This window comes from Nanorana parkeri, unplaced genomic scaffold, assembly GCF_000935625.1.
Source record: "Nanorana parkeri isolate BGI_ZX_2015 unplaced genomic scaffold, ASM93562v1 scaffold1085, whole genome shotgun sequence".
Lineage (NCBI taxonomy): Eukaryota > Metazoa > Chordata > Amphibia > Anura > Dicroglossidae > Nanorana > Nanorana parkeri.
In genome coordinates this window covers 474,003-497,126 of record NW_017307353.1, presented here as the reverse complement: position 1 = coordinate 497,126, position 23,124 = coordinate 474,003, and the positions used below count along the sequence as shown (strand labels likewise).

The following is a 23,124-nucleotide window of genomic DNA, read 5'->3' as shown; positions in this document are numbered from 1 at the left end:
GAAAGACTATCAGCACCATCCCTCGTTATCTCCCATTGTTCTCTGAGGGAGCTCAGAACAATGACATTCTGGCCAGGCTCCTGCTATGGCCGTCTGGAGTTCGTTAGCAGGTGGACACCTGTGGTGTTGAGCAGACCGATGGTCTGGGAGGGGAGGGGGGATGTGATGGGATTATATTCTGATTTCATCACTTGCTGTATATAAGTTTGTACCGTTGCTCAATAAATCAGAGTTTGTTTCACCTACACTGAGCCTTGGCTAGTGACTTGGGAAACTGGGAGCTAAGGATCTTCAGGTTCCAATATCTCCTCAGCAAGGAAGAAGACAGCGGCGGACATACTCATCCTGAGTACCGGGGTCCGTCACACTTCCACTGTGCGTTTAGCTCTGCTTTAGCAGGGCTAAATGTACAAAAAAACTAGGGATTCGCTCCATAAGACGTACACACTTTTCCCCCGCCTTTTGGGGGAACACAAAATGCGTCTTATGGAGCGAAAAATACGGCAATTCATTTTCACTGTGTTTTTTTTTACTTTGTTAGTATTGCAGCTTGCAGCTAGACACACAGGTGACGTTCAAACGTGTTTAAAAGGATAAATTAAATAAGGGACCATGCCTTGGGGATTGCCTTTACACTCAGTGTTCAGAGAGATATTCTATTAATTCTGAGACTCCATTATGGTTGTTATTTTAACCAACCACTGATATAATGCAGACGTTTCCTACAAACATAGTAGTGCCCACAATTAATCCTCACAGTATATATAAAAGAAATAAAAATGATGATGAAATATATCTTTCTGCTGTATAAAGATGGGCCAAATACATCACCTTGATAACCCAAGGGTATTGTACTATTCTCCATTAGCCCTAATTCACACTAGAAATGGCTGCCACGTACAGCTCCATGCAGCGTGCACGGCCATATCGGGCAGCTCCCGCAAAGGACAGGTGCTGCATGTGATTAGTACGCAGCCCCCGTCCTTCTCTATTGGACTACGCGGCCATACGCCGCCCTATGCTAACCCCAAGTCCAGGTTCGTGCAGGTGCATGTTTCTTGGCTCGGACACAGACAGGATCAATCCTGTCTACGTACGAGTACGCTCACCCGCACAGAAGTGCAAGGCGGGTAAGCATAGGGTGGTGTACGCCCGCGTAGTCCCATAGAGAAGGACAGGAGCTGCGTACTAATCACACGCTGCACGTGTCCTTTGCGGGAGCTGCCGAAATGGCCGTGCACGCAGCATGGAGCTGTACGTGCCGGCTGTTTCTAGTGTGAATGAGGGCTTGAAGTTCAGATAACAAACAATGTTGAGTGAACTATATTGGTGGTGTAGCACCTCAACATTCCCACAATTCTGAAAAATTATATATTAGACATGTAACCTTGCAAAAAAAATTTTTGTTTCGTATTTATTTAGATTTCTATTTCTTTCAATTATCGGATTTGAAATTGGATTCCAAATTTTCATTTCGGAATAATCCACAGCAGGAAGTCACTTGATCATGCCTGTAATGCAACCCCCAACAGCCAAAAAAAACTATCTGATTGGCCAGAGAACAGTCACATTTACTGTAGTTTTGATATAGTTTCGTTTTTAAAAACAATTCGGACGCAACCACATTTTTTAAATAAACGCCCATTTGGATTCGTTTGCATTGGAATTCATAGATTCGGATGAATCCAAATGTCCAAATGTGAAATTCGTACATAAATCCATTCCGAATAAAACGAAATGTAAAAATAAAGTTATATTACAAGCTATAGTATGTTTTTAAAATATTTACAATAGCTTCAGGTTTGGCTTTGTTTGTAAATTGAATAAACTGAGCCATTTTTGTTGTTAAGATAATGAAATTAGAGTTGTATGGACAAATCAGAGTCTGGTTTGTTACGAAGAGCATTGCAATGTTTAAAATTGTGTTTATATTTATACAGTAGTAATATTGTTACGGCCTGTCTGTCCCTGAACAATTCTGTTGCAAATTATTGAGATGGGAGGTTTTTGTTAATTAAATTGCCCCCTAATGTTCTGCAGAATGTGTTCAATTTGCTGCATATGTTTTTGTCTTCCTTTGGGAGCTAGGTTTTTAGGATAATATAGGATAGGTCTCTTATAAAAGCTTTATGAGCATTCCATAGCACAAAATGATCGGTATCATGTCTATCATTTAACTTAAGGAATTGCTTCTGAACATCACAGAGTTGCACTGCATATTCTGTATGTGCTAAAAAGTAAGTACTCAGGTGCCAAAGTTTAGTGGGTTTGCTGTTGTTCTGTTCATTGACACTGATCATTGTGGGAGCATGGTCTACCAGTTTTAGCCACAGCTATGGCTATAGCCTTCATCTCCTTTGCGAATAACCCCCTTATTCTTTACCTGTGATTCCCTCCTGTGCACAGATACATGTACATTTATGTTGTCTACATGCATATTTAGCACAAGGTAAAAAATGTGGATCCGCGCTTTATCCTTCTGGGGGCGAAACATGTAGGGACCTATAGGAGCGTTTACATCTGAAAATAAGTTACCGCATATCTCGTAACCGCACTATTTAATTATATATATTTATATATTTACATTTTATATTATGCACTTTAGTTTTTAGCGCTGCACAATTCACACTTTATATATTTAGCACAAGGATGAGATTACTTCAATCTCCCCAAAAAATATACCTATTGAGAGCTGTGTTTCCATAGCATGAGACAGAAAGTGATGGGAAATCCCAAAATGTACATTTGTCATCAGAGCAAGAGGGATAATCTTCCATTGAGGACATCTGTTTTGAGATTAGGGGAATTTACCTCACTTTGGGGGGATATTCTGTCACTTTCTGTTACTTCTCCAGGACAGGAAGTGAAGGCAAATCTCTTCAACAGGACACAAACTGACATGTGTTTTGCTCCTACCCTACTCTAAACAAGAAACGTTTGGTCTATGCATACACAACCCACCAGTCCTGAGCAAAATATACTGAAACAGTTCACAAGTAAGTGTTTTGGATCTTGAGTTGGAAAAAGTCCAGCGAAGGTCAACCAAACTAATTAGGGGTATGGAGGACCAGAGCTACGAGACGAGGCTACTAAATTTAAACATGTTCACATTAGAGGTGAGGAGATTAAGGGGGGATATGATTTCCATGTACAAAATGTTTAATGGTGGTAGCAACATTAGCGATAAACTGTTTAAAATTAACTCCGTTACAAAAACTAGAGGCCATCACCTAAAATTGGTGGAAAAAAAATTCCAGCACAAGGGGCGAAAGGGGTTCTTCACAGTAAGATCAGTTAGGGTCTGGAACTCACTGCCACAGGCGGTGATTTCAGCAAATAATGTGGAATTGTTCAAGAAACTTTTGGACGATTTCTTAAGGGACCGTAATATACAGGGGTACGGGTACTCCTAGAATGAGATCCTAATAGGTTGGACTTGATGGACTAATGTCTTTATTCAACCTCAAATACTATGTAACTATGTATACAAAGTGATTGCTTTAAACATCTAGTGGTGGGACATTTTACCTGCCATGTAAAACATAGACTAACTGAACCTCGACATTCCTTTTGCTGTTCATATATGCCTGAAGAAGCATTGCCCAGACATCTTTCTATCTGTACTTTATATTACGTTGATCGCATGTGCAAATATTTAAAAAATGTGTTACATGTCTATAGGAATTGTTAACTTTTTTCACAATCAAAAAACATTTTGTAGATCATCCACTCGGCCTCTTATAAGTCTCCTAGCTTTCCTTTTTGCAATTGAAAATATTAATCAGGATCCAGACATCTTACCGAACATCACTCTAGGCTTCCACCTATATGATTCATGGCTGGAACCCAGGAAAGCTGTACAGAGTGTTCTAAAGATCTTATCTGGGCCGGAGAAGACAATTCCTAATTATTCCTGTACAGAGCACGGCAAGCTGGCCGGTGTTATTGGAGATCAATTTTCAGCCACAACAATCCCAATTGCCCAAATCCTCGGACTGTACAGATACACACAGGTCAGTGAAAACTACTTTTATTTTTGTAATATTAATCTAAGTCAACAGAGTTAGCAAGATACATTCTATAAACACATCACAGCCTTTAAAAGTTAAAGCATATGTAATTCCTAACAATCAACTTCTTTTATTTGACCTTTTAAATAGTTTGGTCTTTTAGTTTAACAGTTATCTTTATGGACTACAGAACCCCCCCTCAAGACACATTCTACAAACACATAACAGTCTTTGAAAGTAAGAGCATGTGCAAATCCTAACAATCAACTTCTCTTATTTGATCTTTTAGATAGTTTGGTCTTAAGTTATCTACTACAGGACTACAGATCCACCACCACCACCACCATGTTTTGAAGATGAGTAGAGGTCAGGGAGTCCTAACCTATCTTCTTTCCTAGGGTGACAATGCTGCTATATAGTAGACATATTGCCAATTACAGCTTTCTAAACCACTGTCAAATGTTTTTATTTCCATGCTCACCTCTGTTACTCTATTCCATAGTCCACTTTGACAGTTCTGCAACCAACGGGGCTTACACAGCTTGAGAAGTTCTGTAGATCGGAGCACTGTACTGGGGTAGTGTGAGGGACCCAGACCAAAGCACTCTATGTTCACCTCCTGTCCAGATCTTAAGCATGTTGTCAGCAAAAAGGCACTGCAGCACAAACATTAATTCAAAAAGATAAGATTCTCCCATCTACAGTGTTAATGTCTATGGTGCCTGTTATATAAATGATCTGGTGGTGAAATTCTTATGTGGTAACAGATCACAGACTTCGTTGAATGCTGATTCTGTACTGATTTGAATGAGTTTTAGTTGGTACATTTATACAGATTTTCAAGGAGTAGATGACAAAGCAAATAAAACAATTTGATATCAAAGTACAAGTTGATGTGATAGACAAACATTACAGATCAAAGTACATGTTGCCAAGTCTTCATTATCGATCTAGATGCTAGTTGACAAATAAACATTCATTTTCAATCAAGATGAAAGTTGATGTGGCAAACAGACACATGACAGAATTTCTAGGTGAGAGTAGAACGATGCAATATACATTTCATATTGCATAGGTTAATGCTATCTATATTATTATTATTATTATACAGGATTTATATAGCGCCAGTAGTTTGCGCAGCACTTTACTATATAAGGAAGACATTACAGTCACAATACAATTCAAGACAAGATGGTAAGGAGGGCCCTACAGTGCATTCATGATAGTCTGAAGGGGGGATAGCCTGTGTAGAGGTAGGCCAATGAGGAGGGAGTTGCAATAGTCAATTGCATTACATTATAATATTATATGTATCATTTATTTTTCAAGCCTGGCTGCAGAATAGATAATTCTGTATTAGAGCTTGTACTGCTTTTACCGGGCTCTATCACATGAAAACCCAGCATTGGGTGAATTTTCTCATAAAGACTAATACATTTCTTTCAACATAACATTGGTTGGTCGACCCAGATTATGATATCAATATTGCAACTGCAAGAGAATGGACACACATGCCAAGATGTGCTTAATACGCCATTAAAGTATAACAGGAAAGTCAGTTAAGTGTTGGAATGCTGTTTCTTTCACATCCACACATACACCGGTTTGGCATGCTGTTCCAAGTGTTCTTGCAATATCTTTTAACTTGGCCCATGTCAGCTTCATATACATATTATATAAAATGATCATATAATATATTAATATAAAAGGTTGAACATAAAATGGCAGCACTTCAGTGTAGGCAAAAGCTAATTTTTCCCCCATGCAACTGAGCACAGTATCTATACTGAATCTACTAGGCCACTGTACTTCAGGCATATGTAAATATATTGCAGTATACTGTCACAGTCCTTAGAGAGCAACCATTTGGATGATTGCTAAGATACATACTAGGCTAACCCTGTATCATAATGACCATCATAACCTGAGGGTCTTGTTTTCTTAGATATAAAATGTATACTGCAGCAGGAAAAGTGACAAGGAAAATATAGGGATAAGAGCAGCAATAAGTTAAATAAAATAACTATGCCACATTTTTTAAAAACGGACGACAACTACGAGCCAATGCTTTTCACAACTTAAAGTGACATTAAACCCTCAGATTTTTTAACAAAAACCAATACTGTAATGTGTACCTTACTGTAATCCATAGTTGTTTCCCTTCTCTTTGCTGCTCTTCCTTTTAAATCCTCATGTCTTCTCATGCTTGGGGAGAACTTCCCTTTGCAGCTCAAGGCCTCTTCCTGTAGTGCTGGCTCAGGTTACAAACCTATACAAACCTATACACAGACACCATGTATCCATTCCTGAGACAAGGCAGTCTGCTGCAAAACAGAAGTTCTGCCCAGCATGAGAAGAGATACAGATTTAAAAGGAAGAGCAGCAAAGAGAAGGGAAACAACCATGGATTACAGTAAGGCACACATTACAGTATTGTTTTATGTTAAAAAATCTGAGGGTTTGATGTCACTTTAATGCCACTTCCCATTTCCTTAAAGGCATTCCAACCTTCAGTTTCCAAGTATCTGGCCTTCTTTTGGTGTTCCCTTACTTTATCCAAATGTTTATGGATGTTATTTTGTTCATCACTTATGAAGGTACAACATTCACTTCCTACACCTCTGTGTTCGGTCAAAAGATAGCCATCTGCCAGGCAATTCTGAAGTTCTACTTTCCTAATTTTTGCTGACTTCAGCACTGAGATCTTCTGAAGCTTAACTAGTTTCATTAAGTATGACATCCGTTGGATCTGCATGGTGGGAAAATTAGCTCAAGGTAGTGCATTAGGGACGCAGTCCACTCACAAATATCTTCTTTTTTGAAACAAAAGATCAAAAGTCCACATTGGCTTCCCTTGCAGGGGTTTTCCAAATTAACATTCATGTGTTACTTGAAAAACAAACACAGATTCAGCCTCCTGGCTTCCACTTTCAGTGTCTGGCTGTTTTGACCCACTGGTCCTTTGTCTGTTCCTCCACAGACTAACCCTCACTATAAATCTGACCTGCACTCACACTGGCTGCCTCAGCCTCACTGACTCTCTCTCAGCCCCACTAGCTTTTCCTCAGGCTCACTGGCTCTCCCCTGAACTCTGCTCCAGCCATCCTTAATAAAGCCATCTCCAGCCACCTGACTAACCTATAGCAGAACTCGGAAAAACCCAGAAAGAACTGCAAAGCAAGCCTCTTCTCTGTAATGTAATCTGCCTCCCGAAATCCCTTAACCTTTCTAGCTCAGAGTCCTTGGTGCCCTTTAACCCTTATTTTACCGTGAACAGGCCCAGCACTGTCACCATATTTATTACATTTGTTTACAATATTAATTCCTCCTCCCAGCCTTTTAGGAAGCCAGGCCCAGGATTTCTTGCTTTCAATGAAAATAAGACCTTTTAAATCTTTTAATGCATTGGTTCATTCACCAATCCCTTTGGTGAATGAGCCCACAATTTATTAGGATTTTCAGGCTGTCATTCCGCTGACCATTGTGGCCAGAGGAGATGATGGTGTAGTCCAGGCTCCATCAGCTTCTTTTGGGTCCACGGGTGTAATTATGGGTCTAAAAGTCCCCTGATGGCTACATATAGACCTGTCACTTCCTCTGTGCTATCACATAGCGGGCTTGTATTGTGTATTTTTTCCTCAAAACATTAATTTCATAGACATTTGCGTAAATATTGTGCAACATGAAAAATTGCAACTAGCATTTCTTTATTCTACAGGACCTCTCTTTTCAGAAAATATGTCATTGTTTGGAAGTTTTAAGCAGTATTCCAGAAAAAAATAATATTTTAACATAAACATAAAAAATCACCCCACTCCCGATGTGGCTAAAATTTTGGCACGCTACAACCTCTAATAATAATGTAATTGTCAGCTTGATCTAAGCGTAATCTGAAAATATAATAACATTATAGTTGTTCTTTTTCTTTTTAGGTCAGCTATGGAAGCACGGATGACTCATTGAGTGACAGGCGGCTTTACCCGCATGTTTTCAGGACCGTTCAGAATGATTATGTCCATTATTTAGCAATCACCAAACTAGTGAAACATTTTGGATGGAACTGGGTTGGAATACTTTTTTCAGACAATGATACTGGAGAGAAGGAGGCAGAAATTGTGAAGAGATATTTGACTTCCCGGGAGATTTGTGTGGCTTTTGAAAAAAGAATGACTGTGAATTCTGCTGCAATTGATCAGTGGAAAGACACAATTAATAATGCACATTGCAAGGTTTTAATACTTTGTGGTTCCGTCACAAGAAATTCCTTTTATTATCTATTTGAATACACTACATACAAAAAAAATGTTATGCTTATCCTTCCCCCAGCCTGGTCTTCAACTGACATCCATTCAGTATCTTTTTACTTTAGGTTTATAACAATATTAATTTTAGAACCAGTTAATCCTCCAATTCTGAGAGATAATAGTCTGTTTGATGACCAACTATTGTCAAGACATTCACAAATTAATGCCGTGATAAAATCTCTGGTCGTTACATTTTACAATATGACATCATCTCAAGATGGGAAAAATGTTCATTTCCAAAATGCTACTATTATTGACCAATCTTATTCAGTAGGATTTCTTCTTCCAATAATGATGGAAAGTATGATCTACGGAGAATCTCTACGAGCATATCTTGCAGTGGAAGCTATGGCTGAAGCGATTAATTTATTCAACAAGTTTAATCACAGCTTTATTAATAACAGATTCCAGCAGGTAAAACAATATAGTCCATCAGTCAGTGGCTGATTTTTAGGCTTCATTGTTGTATATAAACATAAAGTTTAAACTGTTTAAAAGTACTAGTGATCTGAGATTATGACCAGACTATAGACATTGGATATTTACATATTTTAACAAGCAGCAAATACACTTTAAAAAAAAAAAATTCCTTATTTATAATTTTTTCTTTGACTAATACATGGTAACATTCACAGTTCTGTTTCCTCTTATGTATAAATACAACTGTTTTCAGTTATTTCCATCTAGCTAATACATTCATTATTCCTAACTAGACATGTGCGATTCGTTTCGTTCCGAATCGAAATTCGGACGGATTTTCGGAAATTCGGACATTCGGATGTATTCCGAATTCCGAATTACAGTTCTAACGAATGCAAACGAATCCGAATTTCCGTTTCCGAAATTCGGTAGCGGTAGTTCGTTCGAACGTTCGTTTCGTTTTCGGTTCTTATTCGTTTCGTTGAAGAAAAACATTTCCCCCCTCAAATGTCACTTTGCTGCAAACGAACGAACGAATGAACGAAACGAATAAGAAACGAAAACGAAACGAACGTGCGAACGAACTACCGCTAACGAATTTCGTCCGAATCCGAATTCCGAATTGACTTTCACACACGAATCCCGAAAAACGAAATAACACAAATCCGAATTTAAAACGAATCTAAACAAATTTTTTGGCAGTGCACATGTCTATTCCTAACTATAACATGATTCTATCATTACCCAATATAATCTTTTCTTATCCCAACCCCCTCCCCCAAATCAAACAAAACAAGCAGAGAAAAAAATAAAACACATTTAAAAAAAGGCAAACATTCCAGTGTAAGACCCCGATTTTTTAACTGCCTCCATAATCTTGTTAAAGGGCAGCACAGTGGCGGAGTGGTTAGCGCTTCTGCCTTGCAGCACTGGGGGTCCCTGGTTCGAAGCCAGGCCACTATCTGCAAGGAGTTTGCATGTTCTCCCTGTGCTTGCATGGGTTTCCACTGGGTACTCCAGTTTCCTCCCGCGCTCCAAAGACATGCTGGAAGGTTAATTGGCTCCTCTCTAAGTTGGCCCTCTATGTATGCATGTGAGATGGGGACCTTAGATTGTAAGCTCTTTGAGGCTAGGGACTGATGTGAATGTGCAACTATGTAAAGCGCTGGGTAAAATTGTCAGCACTATATAAATACCTGTAATAAATAAAATATCTATAGTAATAGGTAGACTTGATACAATATTTTTGAGAATGGGTGAATCACTTCCAATTCAACCAGATATCTCTGAATTAAATTTCTCTATGATATAGAGATGCTGTAAGTTCCTCCATATTTCTAATTTCAGCAATTTAAGAGAGTTGAATTGGTGGTGTTATCGCCTTTCTGCATTGACTAAGCAATGAGCTCCCATCAGATCTTCTGTCAATAAACTAGACAATTGGACTATCTGCCATCTACATAAGGCGAGTAGTTCTCGGAAAGCTCTGATATCGATGGTACTCCTTCTTGGGGCACAAATTCATAGAATCGAAATTTCCTTTGATCTCTGATATTTAATAATGGTTTATCCTGTAAACCTGGTAAGAACATAGGGTTACCTAACACCGGGGTCATGGTACAGGGAACCTTGTCTTAGAAGTCGTTATAAGTGGTGATGATCGCACTGCTCCTAGAGTGAGACCTATCAGTGGATGATTTCAACATGATTTAAGACGTGATCTTGGTAACCATGGTATCACTGGCAGATACATCTCTATAGACTCTTGCTCCAATGAGACTGATAATTTAGAACTCGAATGTTTACACCGGTCTAGCAAGCTAGCTGATCTGTTCACTTAGCTAGCTATAATATTTAAATGGATCTGGGAGCCCAATGCCCCCATGTAAATTTGCATATGAAAGAAGACTGTGTTTCAACCTTGGTTTCTTACCAGCCAGATAAATCTAACAGAACTTTTTCAGTGGGATTTCCACTGGTGATGTCTTAAGGAGATAAAGTAATCGGGGAAGGGTCACCATCTTTAATAAAGAATTCCTACCAAACCACATATAAGACTCTTTTGCCCTCTACTGAAGATCAGACTCAATGGAGCAGAGTAATGATGGAAATTTTGCTTTAAATATGTCCCCCAACTGAGATGTAATCTACCTGGGTAAGTTATAGCTTTTACCGCACCTTTAAACCTAAAGCTAGAGCGTATCGTCGCAAACCTTGTTGCCTGCCAGTTAACATTTAGTATCTCCGATTTATCAATAATTACATTACTTTACAAACTTTATATTTTTGATCAAATACTTACAATCATCATGTTTCTGAATAGCTGCTTCCAACTCTCGCAGATCGGCTTCCCTGAACTTCCTGTCCAGTACAAGATTGCAAGGGACAGCGCAGACTCCAGGAACTGTTCATCCACTAGCTTGGAGAAGGGCGGAGAGGGGGCCAGGGGGAGGGGAGTAGCTTGATTTGCTGTGTCTGTGTGGTTGTGGGGAAACACAAAGCTTACTAGCACACACATGGGTGACTGCATAGCACTCTGCTTGAGAACTGCATGGTTTTCAACGCAGAATCGCCCAAACAAAAATGTGCAAAAACAGCTCACAAGTGCAATCGCCTGGGTGTGAGCCTAGAATTAAACAGGAAGTCAGAACCAGAGCTCAGAAGACCAGCTGATTCTGCAGGAAACTAAAACTTTTAAGCATCAATGAGCAGCATCCATTGTAAGTATTTTCATCAGCATTTGAAATAGCTTAAAATCCTTTTGACTTTAATATCACTTTAACATAAGAAACACAGAGAAAAACAATAGAATTAAAAATTGTATTTCATGCAATTCCACAGGGGAGGTCTACATGTTACAGTACCCCTGTGGATTACAGTACATAGGTAGGACCACCTGAGAAATTAAGGGAACATGTTTACCATATTAAAAGAGGTTTTAAAAGTCACAATGTATCTAAACATTTTTTAAAACATTATAGTAAAAATCCAGATGTATTGCAGTTCTGGGGTTTAGAGAAATTATGAAAGCAATGGAGAGGGAGTAATCTGAAGAGAGGTTTAAGCCAAAAAGAATCTAACTGGATTTATGAAGCAAACACTTTGGCACCAGGAGGTCACAATGTGTGTTTTTACTTGAACTGCTTCAAAAGGGATTGCTAAGAGTTGAGATTGGCTATAAGAATATATGTTATGTTTAATTAGTGGGACAGATTAGTCCATGCAGCCATTTGTTAGTACGGAATATGTATGTTCTATTCAATAAGTGGGGCGGATGTTTTATTAAATTTTTATTCAATAAGTGGGGTAGATGTTTTATATATTTGTTATATTCAATAAGCGGAGTGGATGTTTTATTGATTGTTTTATTTAATATGTGGGGAAAACGAGTTCATGCAGCTCAATGTTAGTAAGATAATAGAGATGACAAATAAAAACTAATAGTTGAGGATATAATTAATAAGATGAAAGAAAGAGGAGATTGTAAAAATATAGTTTTAAAAACAAAGAAGACAAGCCAGCACTTCCCAAACTGTCAGAATAATGGCGGCTTTTCACACTCAAATACAGCCTCAGGGTAGTTGACACTTTGCCTGTTTCTACTCAGTAATGAGCGGATCACAGGGATAGTATCTTCTTTATAAAACAAATAACCAGCTCCAAAATGTGGTCCCAGCAGAAATGACCTCTTCAGGCAATAAATAAATGAATGAATGGATTTTAAACTTCAAAAGTTTTTGCTAATTGCCGTATACAATTAAAAACACTGCAGTAGTTCTCATGCAACCATTCCATCCTTCAAATGCTGCCACAGCAATTGCAAAGTAAAACACAGTGGCTTGTAAGTCTTCTCTACACATATAAACCATTCAGAAAACTCCTGAGTTTCGTGTCACTCTAACTGTGGGTGTAAATGAGAAACTGTCTGAAACTCCATCATGCTAGAGATTCAACGAAACATGGAAATCTAGACCAACACCTGTCCAGTACGATGCACTTATATATATCTATTTACAATCTTACCTACTTTTCAAAAACTGATATAAAATCTATTTAGCAACATTTTACACAAATAAGATACATAATAAATATCTTTAATGATTATGCAAACATGAAATCTAAACTCCGGCTTTCCCTTCAGTCTTGAACAGTTGTACCGTCTCGTCTCCCGGACTGAAATTGCTTACTTTGATCTCCAAGCACACTGTGAGCTTCTCATAATGTACATTAGAAGCTTTAGAAAAGTCAGATAGAGCCCGCCTCTTTTTTGGACTGGAGGATGCCCAGCATATTCTAGCCCTTTCCTTCCCAGTCTGACTGTCCCTGACCTTCCCCTCACATTCACTGTATTTCAGTTTTTCCAGCATAGAGGCTTAGGATCACAGGTGGGTGTTACCTAGGGTAGTCTGCATGCAAACTCAATCTGCCCAGAAACTCCTGATCCTCCAAACATGACCCATCAAGCCATTGGAGTATTTGCATACCTTCCCACCAGAGCCAGCTCACTTCTTGCTTCAGGACTGAGGGCTCTTGAGAGGGAGTACTGAAGTCTCTGGAGTGGGAGTACTGAGGCAGGGTGCAGAGATGTTTTTTGGGAAGCTATGTACAGCACCCTTGCATTATCAATGGTCTGCCTGCATTGCACATTGAAGCACTGACATTTGTAAATATATTATACAGTATTTACTAAAAATGCAAAGACTATATTAAAAAATGAGATTAGAGTGTTGATGAAGGGAGGAAGGAGAACCAGGGAAGGTAAAATAAAAAAAACAATTAAACTTCATCTTTAACTTATTTGAGGCTTTCTTTTTTTTCCCTCCAGTTGTATAAATATTTAAAAGAAATAAAAAATCCATTCAAGAATGTAGATCGAAAGACCTTTTTTGATGAAAATGGTGAATTTCCCTTCCACTACAGAATAATAAATTGGGTAAAGACTAGCAAATTTAAAATAATCACCGCTCATGTTGGTATGTACACACCATGGGCTACAGAGGGAGACCAACTTCAAATCAACTCTGCTAAAATAACATGGAATGAAGCTGATAATAAGGTGAGGAGAACCACATATTAGCCATATATTAGCCTTATCAGCCCATCACATGTAAGTATAATACAAATTAAAAATAAAACATTTGTAGGAATCTTTTCTTTCTCATACTCATGTAATAGAGTCTATAGGGGTCCTCCATGGAGAACTACTTGTAAAATAATTTACAATGTATGTAAACCCTAAAAATAGCTCACGGTATACTGAGCTAGCGGTATACTGAGCTTAGGGTGATGGGAGGACGCTAGTTTCTGTCCTCCCGTTACCCTAAGGAGAACTATGGGGAAAAGCCCTAACCCCATAGTTCTCCTTTAAGCATAGGTCTATCCTCAGACGAAGATATAAAAGGCCAGACTCGGTGGACCACTTGGTCTTTTTGCCATCAGTTTTCCATGTTTCTCTCCAGATGCTGCAATATTTCCTGCCTTCCTCCTTCAATTGAGAAAGCCAGGCCAGAAACTGTCTTAGACAAGCCCATCTCACAGTCATATTTGGGTCCTTGCTGTATTGATCAAGCAGTTTGTCCCATTGAAGAGCAAGTTCTAGAGCACCTACAGCAGTTAAAATCCTTTATTAAATAGGGATACAAATATGAGCAGGGCTCTATATCCACAAAGCCGATGATCATTTTTCTATTCTCTATTGCTCAATAATGGTTTTTAGAGAGCTAGAGCTGGAGATGGTATGACTTTTCCCAATGCAGTGGCTGATATGTGAGAGTCTGTGAAATCCCTCCCTATACCATGAACATTGAACTATGAGTCATCTATGTGCCAATATTAGAGTTGTTAAGAAATGTTTTGTGAATGACTTGCACTCACATTGTGCTCTATAGCAATGGTGGAGGATATACAGTAACAGTTGGCCACACTCTTATTGTGTTTTGAATGTTATTTTACATAAGTAAAATGGTTTATTGTTCGTACCAATCCTTTTTTTTTTTTTACTTCTTTTTAGCAGCTGGAATCTCGGTGCTCAGAGGTTTGTTTGCCTGGAAGCAGAAAAAAGCCAGGATCTTCAATCCACTCTTGCTGCTATGACTGTGTCCCATGTTCAGAAGGGGAGATATCCAATCAGACCGGTATACCTCACTCTTGTAAATAAAGTTGTATTCAGTAATTAATTTTTTTTTACCAATATTCACAGATGAGAGAAAGCTACAACGTAAACAACAGCACTTAATAATTTTCCTATGAAGTATATTCTAGTGGAGCAGAAAATCACATGTTAAAGGTGTAATACGGATTCTTGTACATTTTTGTTGGACTATGGAAATAAACCCTCTTGCATACAGAGATACAATTTTGACTAGCTACAGCCAGTTCAATGGGCTCCTATGAGGTTAAAATCCTAGCACTGGCATTTAAAACTTTAGTAACATCCATTCATTACATGTAAGACACCATTTAAATGTAAGACAAGACACAGAGAGCGCCTCCATCACATAAAAACTTTTAAATAAACTAAACTAAAATAAACTATACTAAAAATGGTATAAAGGTACTCACAAAGGACGAATAAAAACAGGCATAAAAGGCTCAGAACGAAAGGTGCATATCCACCGGCTGTTCGTCTTCCCTGGTAGGGAAGTGGTTTACGCATTTCAGAGGTCAAGCCTCCTTCCTCAGAACCAATTGGGGGTGTTCCACTGGAACACCCCCACTGGAACACCCCCAATTGGTTCTGAGGAAGGAGGCTTGACCTCTGAAACGCGTAAACCACGTACCTACCAGGGAAGACGAACAGCCGGTGGTTATGCACCTTTCGTTCTGACCCTTTTATGCCTGTTTTTATTCGTCCTTTGTGAGTACCTTTATACCATTTTTTATTCGTTTATTAAAAAGTTTTTATGCGATGGAGGCGCTCTCTGTGTCTTGTCTTGCAGTGCTGAGGTTGTTCTGAACCTGGTGAGAGCCGCTCCGTTATTGCCCTGCACTCCTGAACATCATTCATTAATACTCTCTTGAACCAAAATCTGCTGGCGCTGTGTTTGATTTTGTCTACCATTTAAGTGTAGCTGCCCCCCCCAAAAAAAAAATCCCCATGTCCTCGCTCAGCCCCAAAGATTTTTTAATACTCTGTTACTGCAGACTTTAGGTAGATCTGATGGTGTCACCTCCTCCTCCTTCTTCAGAGGCAGTTGTGGGTGGTCCTTTCACCTAAATCAAAAATCCCTCACAGTGCTTGGTCCAGGATTATTAGGAGCCCAGGCTGCCTTATGATGTCCCCCGAGGAAGGGTTCCATGACAGCCCAGTATCACAGAAATTTTGGTTGAATGATGACCATAACTTACCTTTGAAGACTGGTGGCGTGTAGCGGGGAAGTAAAGTACTGGTATGGGGAGCTTTTGATTGCTGGCAAGTATAGCAGCAAAGGCTGTTTTTTTAAAACTTAAAGGCAGTTTAACTTCTGGAGTTCCACTTACAATCTTTTATTAATCAATTTAACATGTGTAGCCACCTTGCCCTAAGTGGGGTGACTTCTTAAATTTAGTTTTCTAGCACTGGATCCACTCTAGCAGATTACATAGTCTGTGCTCATACGGCTTTCCCTTAGGATTCTGTTATTGATTGCATCTGCCTGCTGCTGGGTGTAACTTTGCCACAGAGCAGAGCAACCAATAGTGGGATGTTATGGATATCTATGTCTCTCCAGCCAACCACTAGAAGTTTCATGGCCAGTGGTGCATGATAAGAGAGGACTTAAATATCTGGGCCTTACCATGTGAGGGTCTCTTTCCCCCTCAGACTCCTGCCTGGGGGAAGTGCGTTATGAGGGCGCTGTCTGACCAGGCCTGAAGCCTAAAGGTGGTCAGGTGTGGACCCAGTCAGGTCAGGATTTATTCCTGGGAAGGAGAGCCAGGGAGGAACTGTGTCTGCTGGTGGAACCGGAGAAGCCATAATGGCCTTGGACCTTGAAGGGAGTCTGGTGTCTCACCCAGGGGAGATCTCAAACATGTCTGCCAACCAGATATGGACCTCTAACACAGTGTTACCTCATTCTCGGTTTAAAGGCCCTTTGCACTGTGCATATGGAAAGCATTCAGTGAGTCTGGAGTTCGGCAGCCCTAACCCTCTCTCCCTGTTTAGCCATTCATGGAAAAAAGCATTATAAAATCCTTAAAGAGACTGATGCCCAATTCTGCTTTCAGCACATACTGGCTCAGAACACATCCCTGAGGTGAAATGTCAGCTCCTCCTGCCCATAGAAGTCAGGGAGGGTGCTACACATGTATAAAAAACAATTAGCACTCATGAATGGATTTACAGGTTTGGATCAGTTGATGCCCTGTCTTATTTGACATAAACTAAAAAGCAGCTTATGAGAAGGTACACAGTCTGGTATTTTCACATTAGAAGTGATGTGGCTGTGCAGAGTCCCTGCCATGCTGATACCACCATGTTTGCAGTCTTTGAATATTGATAGGCCAAGACAGGACTAGGTCTAAACCTAAATGATCAAGTTCAGCACATCACCGCAGTCAACAAACAATTCCCACCGCTATTCTGATGCCACCCATGTGGCATGATTAGAAGAATAAGAGGCCAAAAAAAAAGGATGAGGTCTTAACGTAAAAGAACATGTCCAGCTTCCTATAACAGACACCAAACTTTTCTACGCCCCCATATCTTGTCCAAGCCCCTTGCTATGCTTATACCACCCCTATGGCAGCCTATGACGTTTGAGAGGGCAAAAAAGGACTAGGCTGCATGCTAAAAGAACACGTTCAAATTCTTATAACAGGCACCAAACATGTCTAGCCCCCTGCTATGCTAATATCAGCACTGTGGCCATCTTCGAAAAGGATAATGCCAAAAATGATTATGAGGTTGCTTAATTAACCAATGTGGCAGAGGAAAACATTTATATAAAATAAGAAAAAGAAAATCTAAAAAAAAATTAAACCATTAACGGGATTTAAGCAACTCCAGTAGACTTTGCATACCTGGGAACTTGCTGAATCTTGATGTGCAAAGCCAGTTTTAAATTATAGTAGTGAATACATAGCCATCTGTATGTATACACAGGGGAATGCTACATGCCATGGACTTAATTTACTGTTTATCTTTTCTCTTTATTTTACTTTATTTTATGTACAGATGCAGTATTGACATGTTTCTGGTTTGTTCAATGCAACTACTCAGACGTTGGTGAAATATATTGCACAATCTCCGTTGTGCACAGTGAGATGTTTTAAACTATAGATGTGAGATTAAGACAAGTCAGATGGACTGCGTACATATTTTTAAAAATCCATCTAGAATTCTACCCATTGTAAGCTGTACCATAAGCACTGTTACAGTGTGGTGCCTGTAGAAGTCTTCTTACAAACTGATAGATTAAGCAGTTTGGAGGCATTTTCCAATAGATACAGTAGGAATATATAGATATATAAACAATACAATAAAAATGAATGTGTGTTATGTCTATTGTTCTTGGCAGACAGTGAGATCTGTATGAAGTGCAGAGATGATGAATGGCCCAATGAGAAGAAGGATCGGTGTATTGCAAAACTGGAAGAGTTTCTTTCCTACCCTGATGTCCTTTCTCAAGTATTCATCACAGCTTCTACTTTACTCTGTATTGTGACTCTCTTCATAATGGGGATTTTTATTTCCTATCTGAACACCCCCATTGTCAAAGCCAATAACAGAAACCTGAGTTTTGTTCTCCTTGTCTCCATCTTGTTGAGCTTCCTCTGTGTGTTCTTGTTCCTTGGTCAACCACTGGATATAACCTGTATACTCCGTGTCATGACATTTGGAGTCATCTTCTCCATAGCCGTCTCCTCTCTTCTCGCTAAAACAATCATTGTTTACATTGCTTTCAAAGCCACCAAACCTGGCAGCAACTGGAGGAAATGGATTGGAAGCAAACTGTCAAACTCTATAGTATCATTGTGTTCATCTGTTCAGGTGATAATATGTCTTATTTGGTTGTCCACTTCTCACCCTTTTAAGGAAATTGACACTCAGTCTTATCAGGACAAGATTGTCATTCAGTGTAATGAAGGGTCAGTTATCGGGTTCTACTCTGTGTTGGGTTATATGGGGTTTCTGGCAGCTGTGAGTTTTCTTCTGGCTTTCATGGTGAGGACATTACCAGACAGTTTTAATGAAGCCAAGTACATCACCTTCAGCATGCTGGTGTTCTGCAGTGCCTGGATTGCCATGATCCCGGCCTATTTGAGCACCAAAGGCAAATATATGGTAGCTGTGGAGGTATTTGCCATATTGGTCTCAAGTGCTGGACTTCTAAGCTGCATATTTTTCCCAAAATGTTTAATTATCTTATTTAAACCCAAATTAAATACACAATCAAGTTTACTTGATAAGAAGACAATATACGAGTAACTGCTCTTAAAGAAGAACTCCAGGAATTTTTTTATTAGAAATTTCCTAGTTCCCTCAAAATAAGGAGATCCCACCACAGAGCAAAATTATTTCAAATAAAAAACTATATCAAACACAATTAGATTTCTATCACAACATTATTTAATCTCATATTAAAAAACTAAATTCATCATATATAACTAACATATAAAATACTAAAATCTGGCTACCCCTTCAATGGCTATGATATGAAAAGTAAAACTTGTAGCATGTTATACGGTTACCCAGCAAGGGTGGTGAAGATGCAGAGACATATGATTAACAGCTAGTGTGCCTGTTATCTCGCTTTGTGTCCAGCCGTATAATGGATTACTTTATAGCACTCCAGCTTTGGCAGTGTTCCTCTGATGTTTTAAGTATCAGTGCGAATAGTTCACAACAATACGTTGCAATTAAACAGTTCAATTGTATATCCTTCAAACAAAAAAAAGTGAAATCCGTTTAGATATCCACTTAAAAGGAAACATACAAAGACAAGACAAATATTATCAATAAACAACTTTAGCACTCAAAGGGTGGCCCCATAATGTTGTATTCTCAAGATGCACATCCAGCGCAGTGCCGTCTCAGTCACAAATCTCGGGCTGAGGGAGTCTCTATCACCTAGGGCCCTACTGATAAGGAATGATTAGTGTATACTTATCTCTTGAATGAAAGAGGGTTTGAGCCCCTCACACGATCATTGCAGCAGCCCTTGCCGATTCAGCCGATGTATATCTTATGATTCGCCATCCATTAGCTGAGTGTCTAAAGCTATGAGGGGAAGCAGCATGCCACGCTACACACTAACGCATTTCTCCCCTTCGAGGGGCTTCATCAGAGAGGCATGATCTTTCTTCGCTCTAAACAGATGATTCTTATATCCTTCCATATGTAATTAGTTTGAGCACTTTGCTTTCCAATTGCCGCTCTAAACGGAACAGTAGCATTTCCTGCTTGCTCTCCACTTGTTGCTAGGTAATACATTTGAAACTGATATATTAACATTTTAAACATTGTCTCCGCTCTATATATCTTAAACTTCATCCTTATTCTCCAGGGGAAATCTCTATATACTTTAAACACCCTTTCAGAGAACATAATCACATCAATTATATATTTAATATACTATAAAGATTTTACACATATATACAAATGTGACATAAAATATATCATATAAAATGAATTTAATGAAAAAAAACCTCAAGAAGGGACTGAAGTTTTAAATTCAAGATGAAAGAACAACATGATAAATGGAATTCACATTATAGAAAGCAGCTAAAGTTAATCATATAATTAATTCCTGGTTCTTCATGGGATCTCGTTTGGTGTATCCATCTGCATTCTTTTTGTAACAAATATTTATCCCAGATACCTCCACGATTTTGTCTGTGCACTCGGTCAAGAACAAAGAAATAAAGTTGATCAATTTTACTGTTATGTGTGTAAACAAAGTGTCAAGCCACTGGAGATCACGGGCAGTTATATCTGCCAAATGATCTGAGATCCTTCTTTTAAGCATTCTTTGCATTTTCCCCACATAAAACATGTTACACTGGCATAATAATAAATATACTACCCCTTCCGTTTCGCAATTTGCAAAATGGGGGCTCTTGATCTTTTGGCCCCTTTGGGTGACTACTTCTAGTCCCACTTGAATTTATTTACAGAACTTACATCTCTGACATTGATACGTGCCCGGGCATTTGCAACATTTTATTTTCTTAGTATTATATTCGCTTCTAACTAATTTATCTTTTAATGACGGGCAACGACGATAGGTTATAGATGGATCTCTATAGAGGAATTTGGATATTCTGGGATCCTTTAAAAAAACAGCGCCAGTGTTTAGTTAACATTTTTGATATTTCTTTATGTTGATTATTATACGTCAGTATAAATCTAACCAAGAGATCATCATTTTTATTTTTATTTCCATTCTTGCTAGTCTTATACCCCATTTTTGCTCTTTTATAAGCTTTTGTTAGGATTTTATTTGTATATCCTCTCGCTTTTAATCTTTCCCTTAAACTTGTTGCTTCCCTGTTAAAATCAACATCTATGGAGCAATTATGTCTCACCCTTAAATACTGGCCATAGGGGACACTATTTTTTAAGGCTCTCGGATGGGCACAGCTGGTTTCTAGAATAGCATTGCCTGCAGTATGTTTTCTGTACAAATGGTATATAATATTCCCCTATCATCTTTACAAATTAACACATCTAGAAATGGGAGCGTATAGGGATCTACTGCCATGGACAATTTTCAATTTAAATCATTACAATTCAGTATATCAACAAAATCCATCAGTAATTCCATTCCTCCAGTCCAAAGCATGAGGATATCATCTATGTACCTGTGCCATGACAACACGTGGCACAGGTACATAGACAAGTCTTCCCTTGCCCACAGATCACTCTCCTATCCACCCAGATAGAGGTTCGCATAAGATGGGGCACACCTAGTCCCCATTGCGGTCCCCTGCACCTGTAAATAGTATTGATCATCAAATAGAAAAGCATTATGAGTCAGAATGAAGTCCAGTAATTGTAACACAAATCTGCTATGCCCATGCTCTGAAATTACCAGGAGACCCAGGAGCTATATTGTATTTACATTAGTAATTGCAACCCAAATCCCTCATGTGTATATATATATATATATAATGTTTTAATTAAACCCTTGTAGTGGGGCTATCCCAGCACTGCAAGAGTTAACTGCTTGTTTGAGTCTAGGTAAAAAAAAGATATACTCACCCAAAGTGCCAAGCTGACTTCTTCTTAGACCAGTCCCTGGAATGTGTCTACCCCTCCTCTGCAGTAGTCTAAGGTCCAGTAAATCAAGTCCAGTAAATAATTAACGTACAAACAATGTGAATAGACGTGAGGAATTTGAGAAACATTCCAATGTGCTGCACAGAAGGGGAGAGGCAGAAGGGAGCGCCGTGACAGCTGGCTGGCTCGGAGCTTTGGGTGTGTATATCCTTGTTATTTTAGCACCTAGGACACAAACGAGTACTTAACCCTTGCAATGCGGGGGTAGTCCCACTGCAAGGGTTAATAAAAAAAATGAATGTATTGTTAAAAGAAGAAGCAAGAGTAAGTTGTGGAGCAGCTGGGGCAGTCTCACACAAGGATGGTGTTTGATCTAGCCCATTCTCATGTATTATCTGGTCTTTAGGGGTTAAAAAATAAAAGAGCAGATTGAGCAGTGTGTTTTTTCTTTTGACCTGGTATTTACAAAGCATTTGATGAGTATCTTAAATCTTGCACTGTGTCAAATGATACACTCCAACCACATTTTTTAAGTTCGCTGAGGTCTTTTTTGAGAGGATTGCAATGGGTCAGTTGTGCCACTGTCAAAGTTCACCTGGGGGCACTAGTACATATTGATATTCCTTGACTATGCCACCTGGCATCCAGAATCAATCTCTCTCAGAAACACATCCTTTATGGTTAGCCTTTAGATGTTTTTTTTGTGTAAAATTTGAGTAGCAGATCCTCTAAGGTTATAGCCAAAGAACTGTTCCACATGTTTTTCAAGACTGATGTGTCAAAGGAAATTTTGACAGACCGAGGACCATTGCATGTCAAAGATAACCAAAAAGCTGTGTCAGTTGTTGAAAATCCCAAACCTACAAACTTCAGTATACAACCCCAAAATGATGGGCTGATAGAACCTTTCAACCGAACCCTGAAAGATATGCTACAAAGTGGTTGATAAAGATGGAAATGACTGTGATTTTCTGTTATAATGCCTAATGTTTCATTACTAGAAGAATCACAATCCTCCAAAGGGTTTTCCTTGTTTGATCTTCTGTGCAGTAGATGTCCCTGGGGACTCCTAGATATAACCCAGGAAGCATGGGGGCAAGAGGGTAAACCCTACAAAAGTGTAACTGAACACATTGCTCAGATGCAGGAAAGGATAGTGGCAGTTATGCTCGTTGTTCACAAACATGTG

General features: G+C 39.1%; 1 protein-coding gene across 1 annotated transcript in view; it reads left to right on the top strand.

The window, feature by feature from the left end:
- LOC108796248 (vomeronasal type-2 receptor 26-like) overlaps positions 1-19,142 on the top strand; it is a 38,590-nt gene extending 19,448 nt beyond the window's left edge. Inside the window, exons 4-7 of the mRNA XM_018567707.1 lie at positions 3,722-4,013; positions 7,943-8,182; positions 14,745-14,868; positions 18,232-19,142. Coding sequence (XP_018423209.1) covers positions 3,722-4,013; positions 7,943-8,182; positions 14,745-14,868; positions 18,232-19,142 — 1,567 coding nt within the window. The remainder of the gene's footprint in view (positions 1-3,721; positions 4,014-7,942; positions 8,183-14,744; positions 14,869-18,231) is intronic.
- The last annotated feature ends 3,982 nt before the right edge of the window (positions 19,143-23,124 follow it).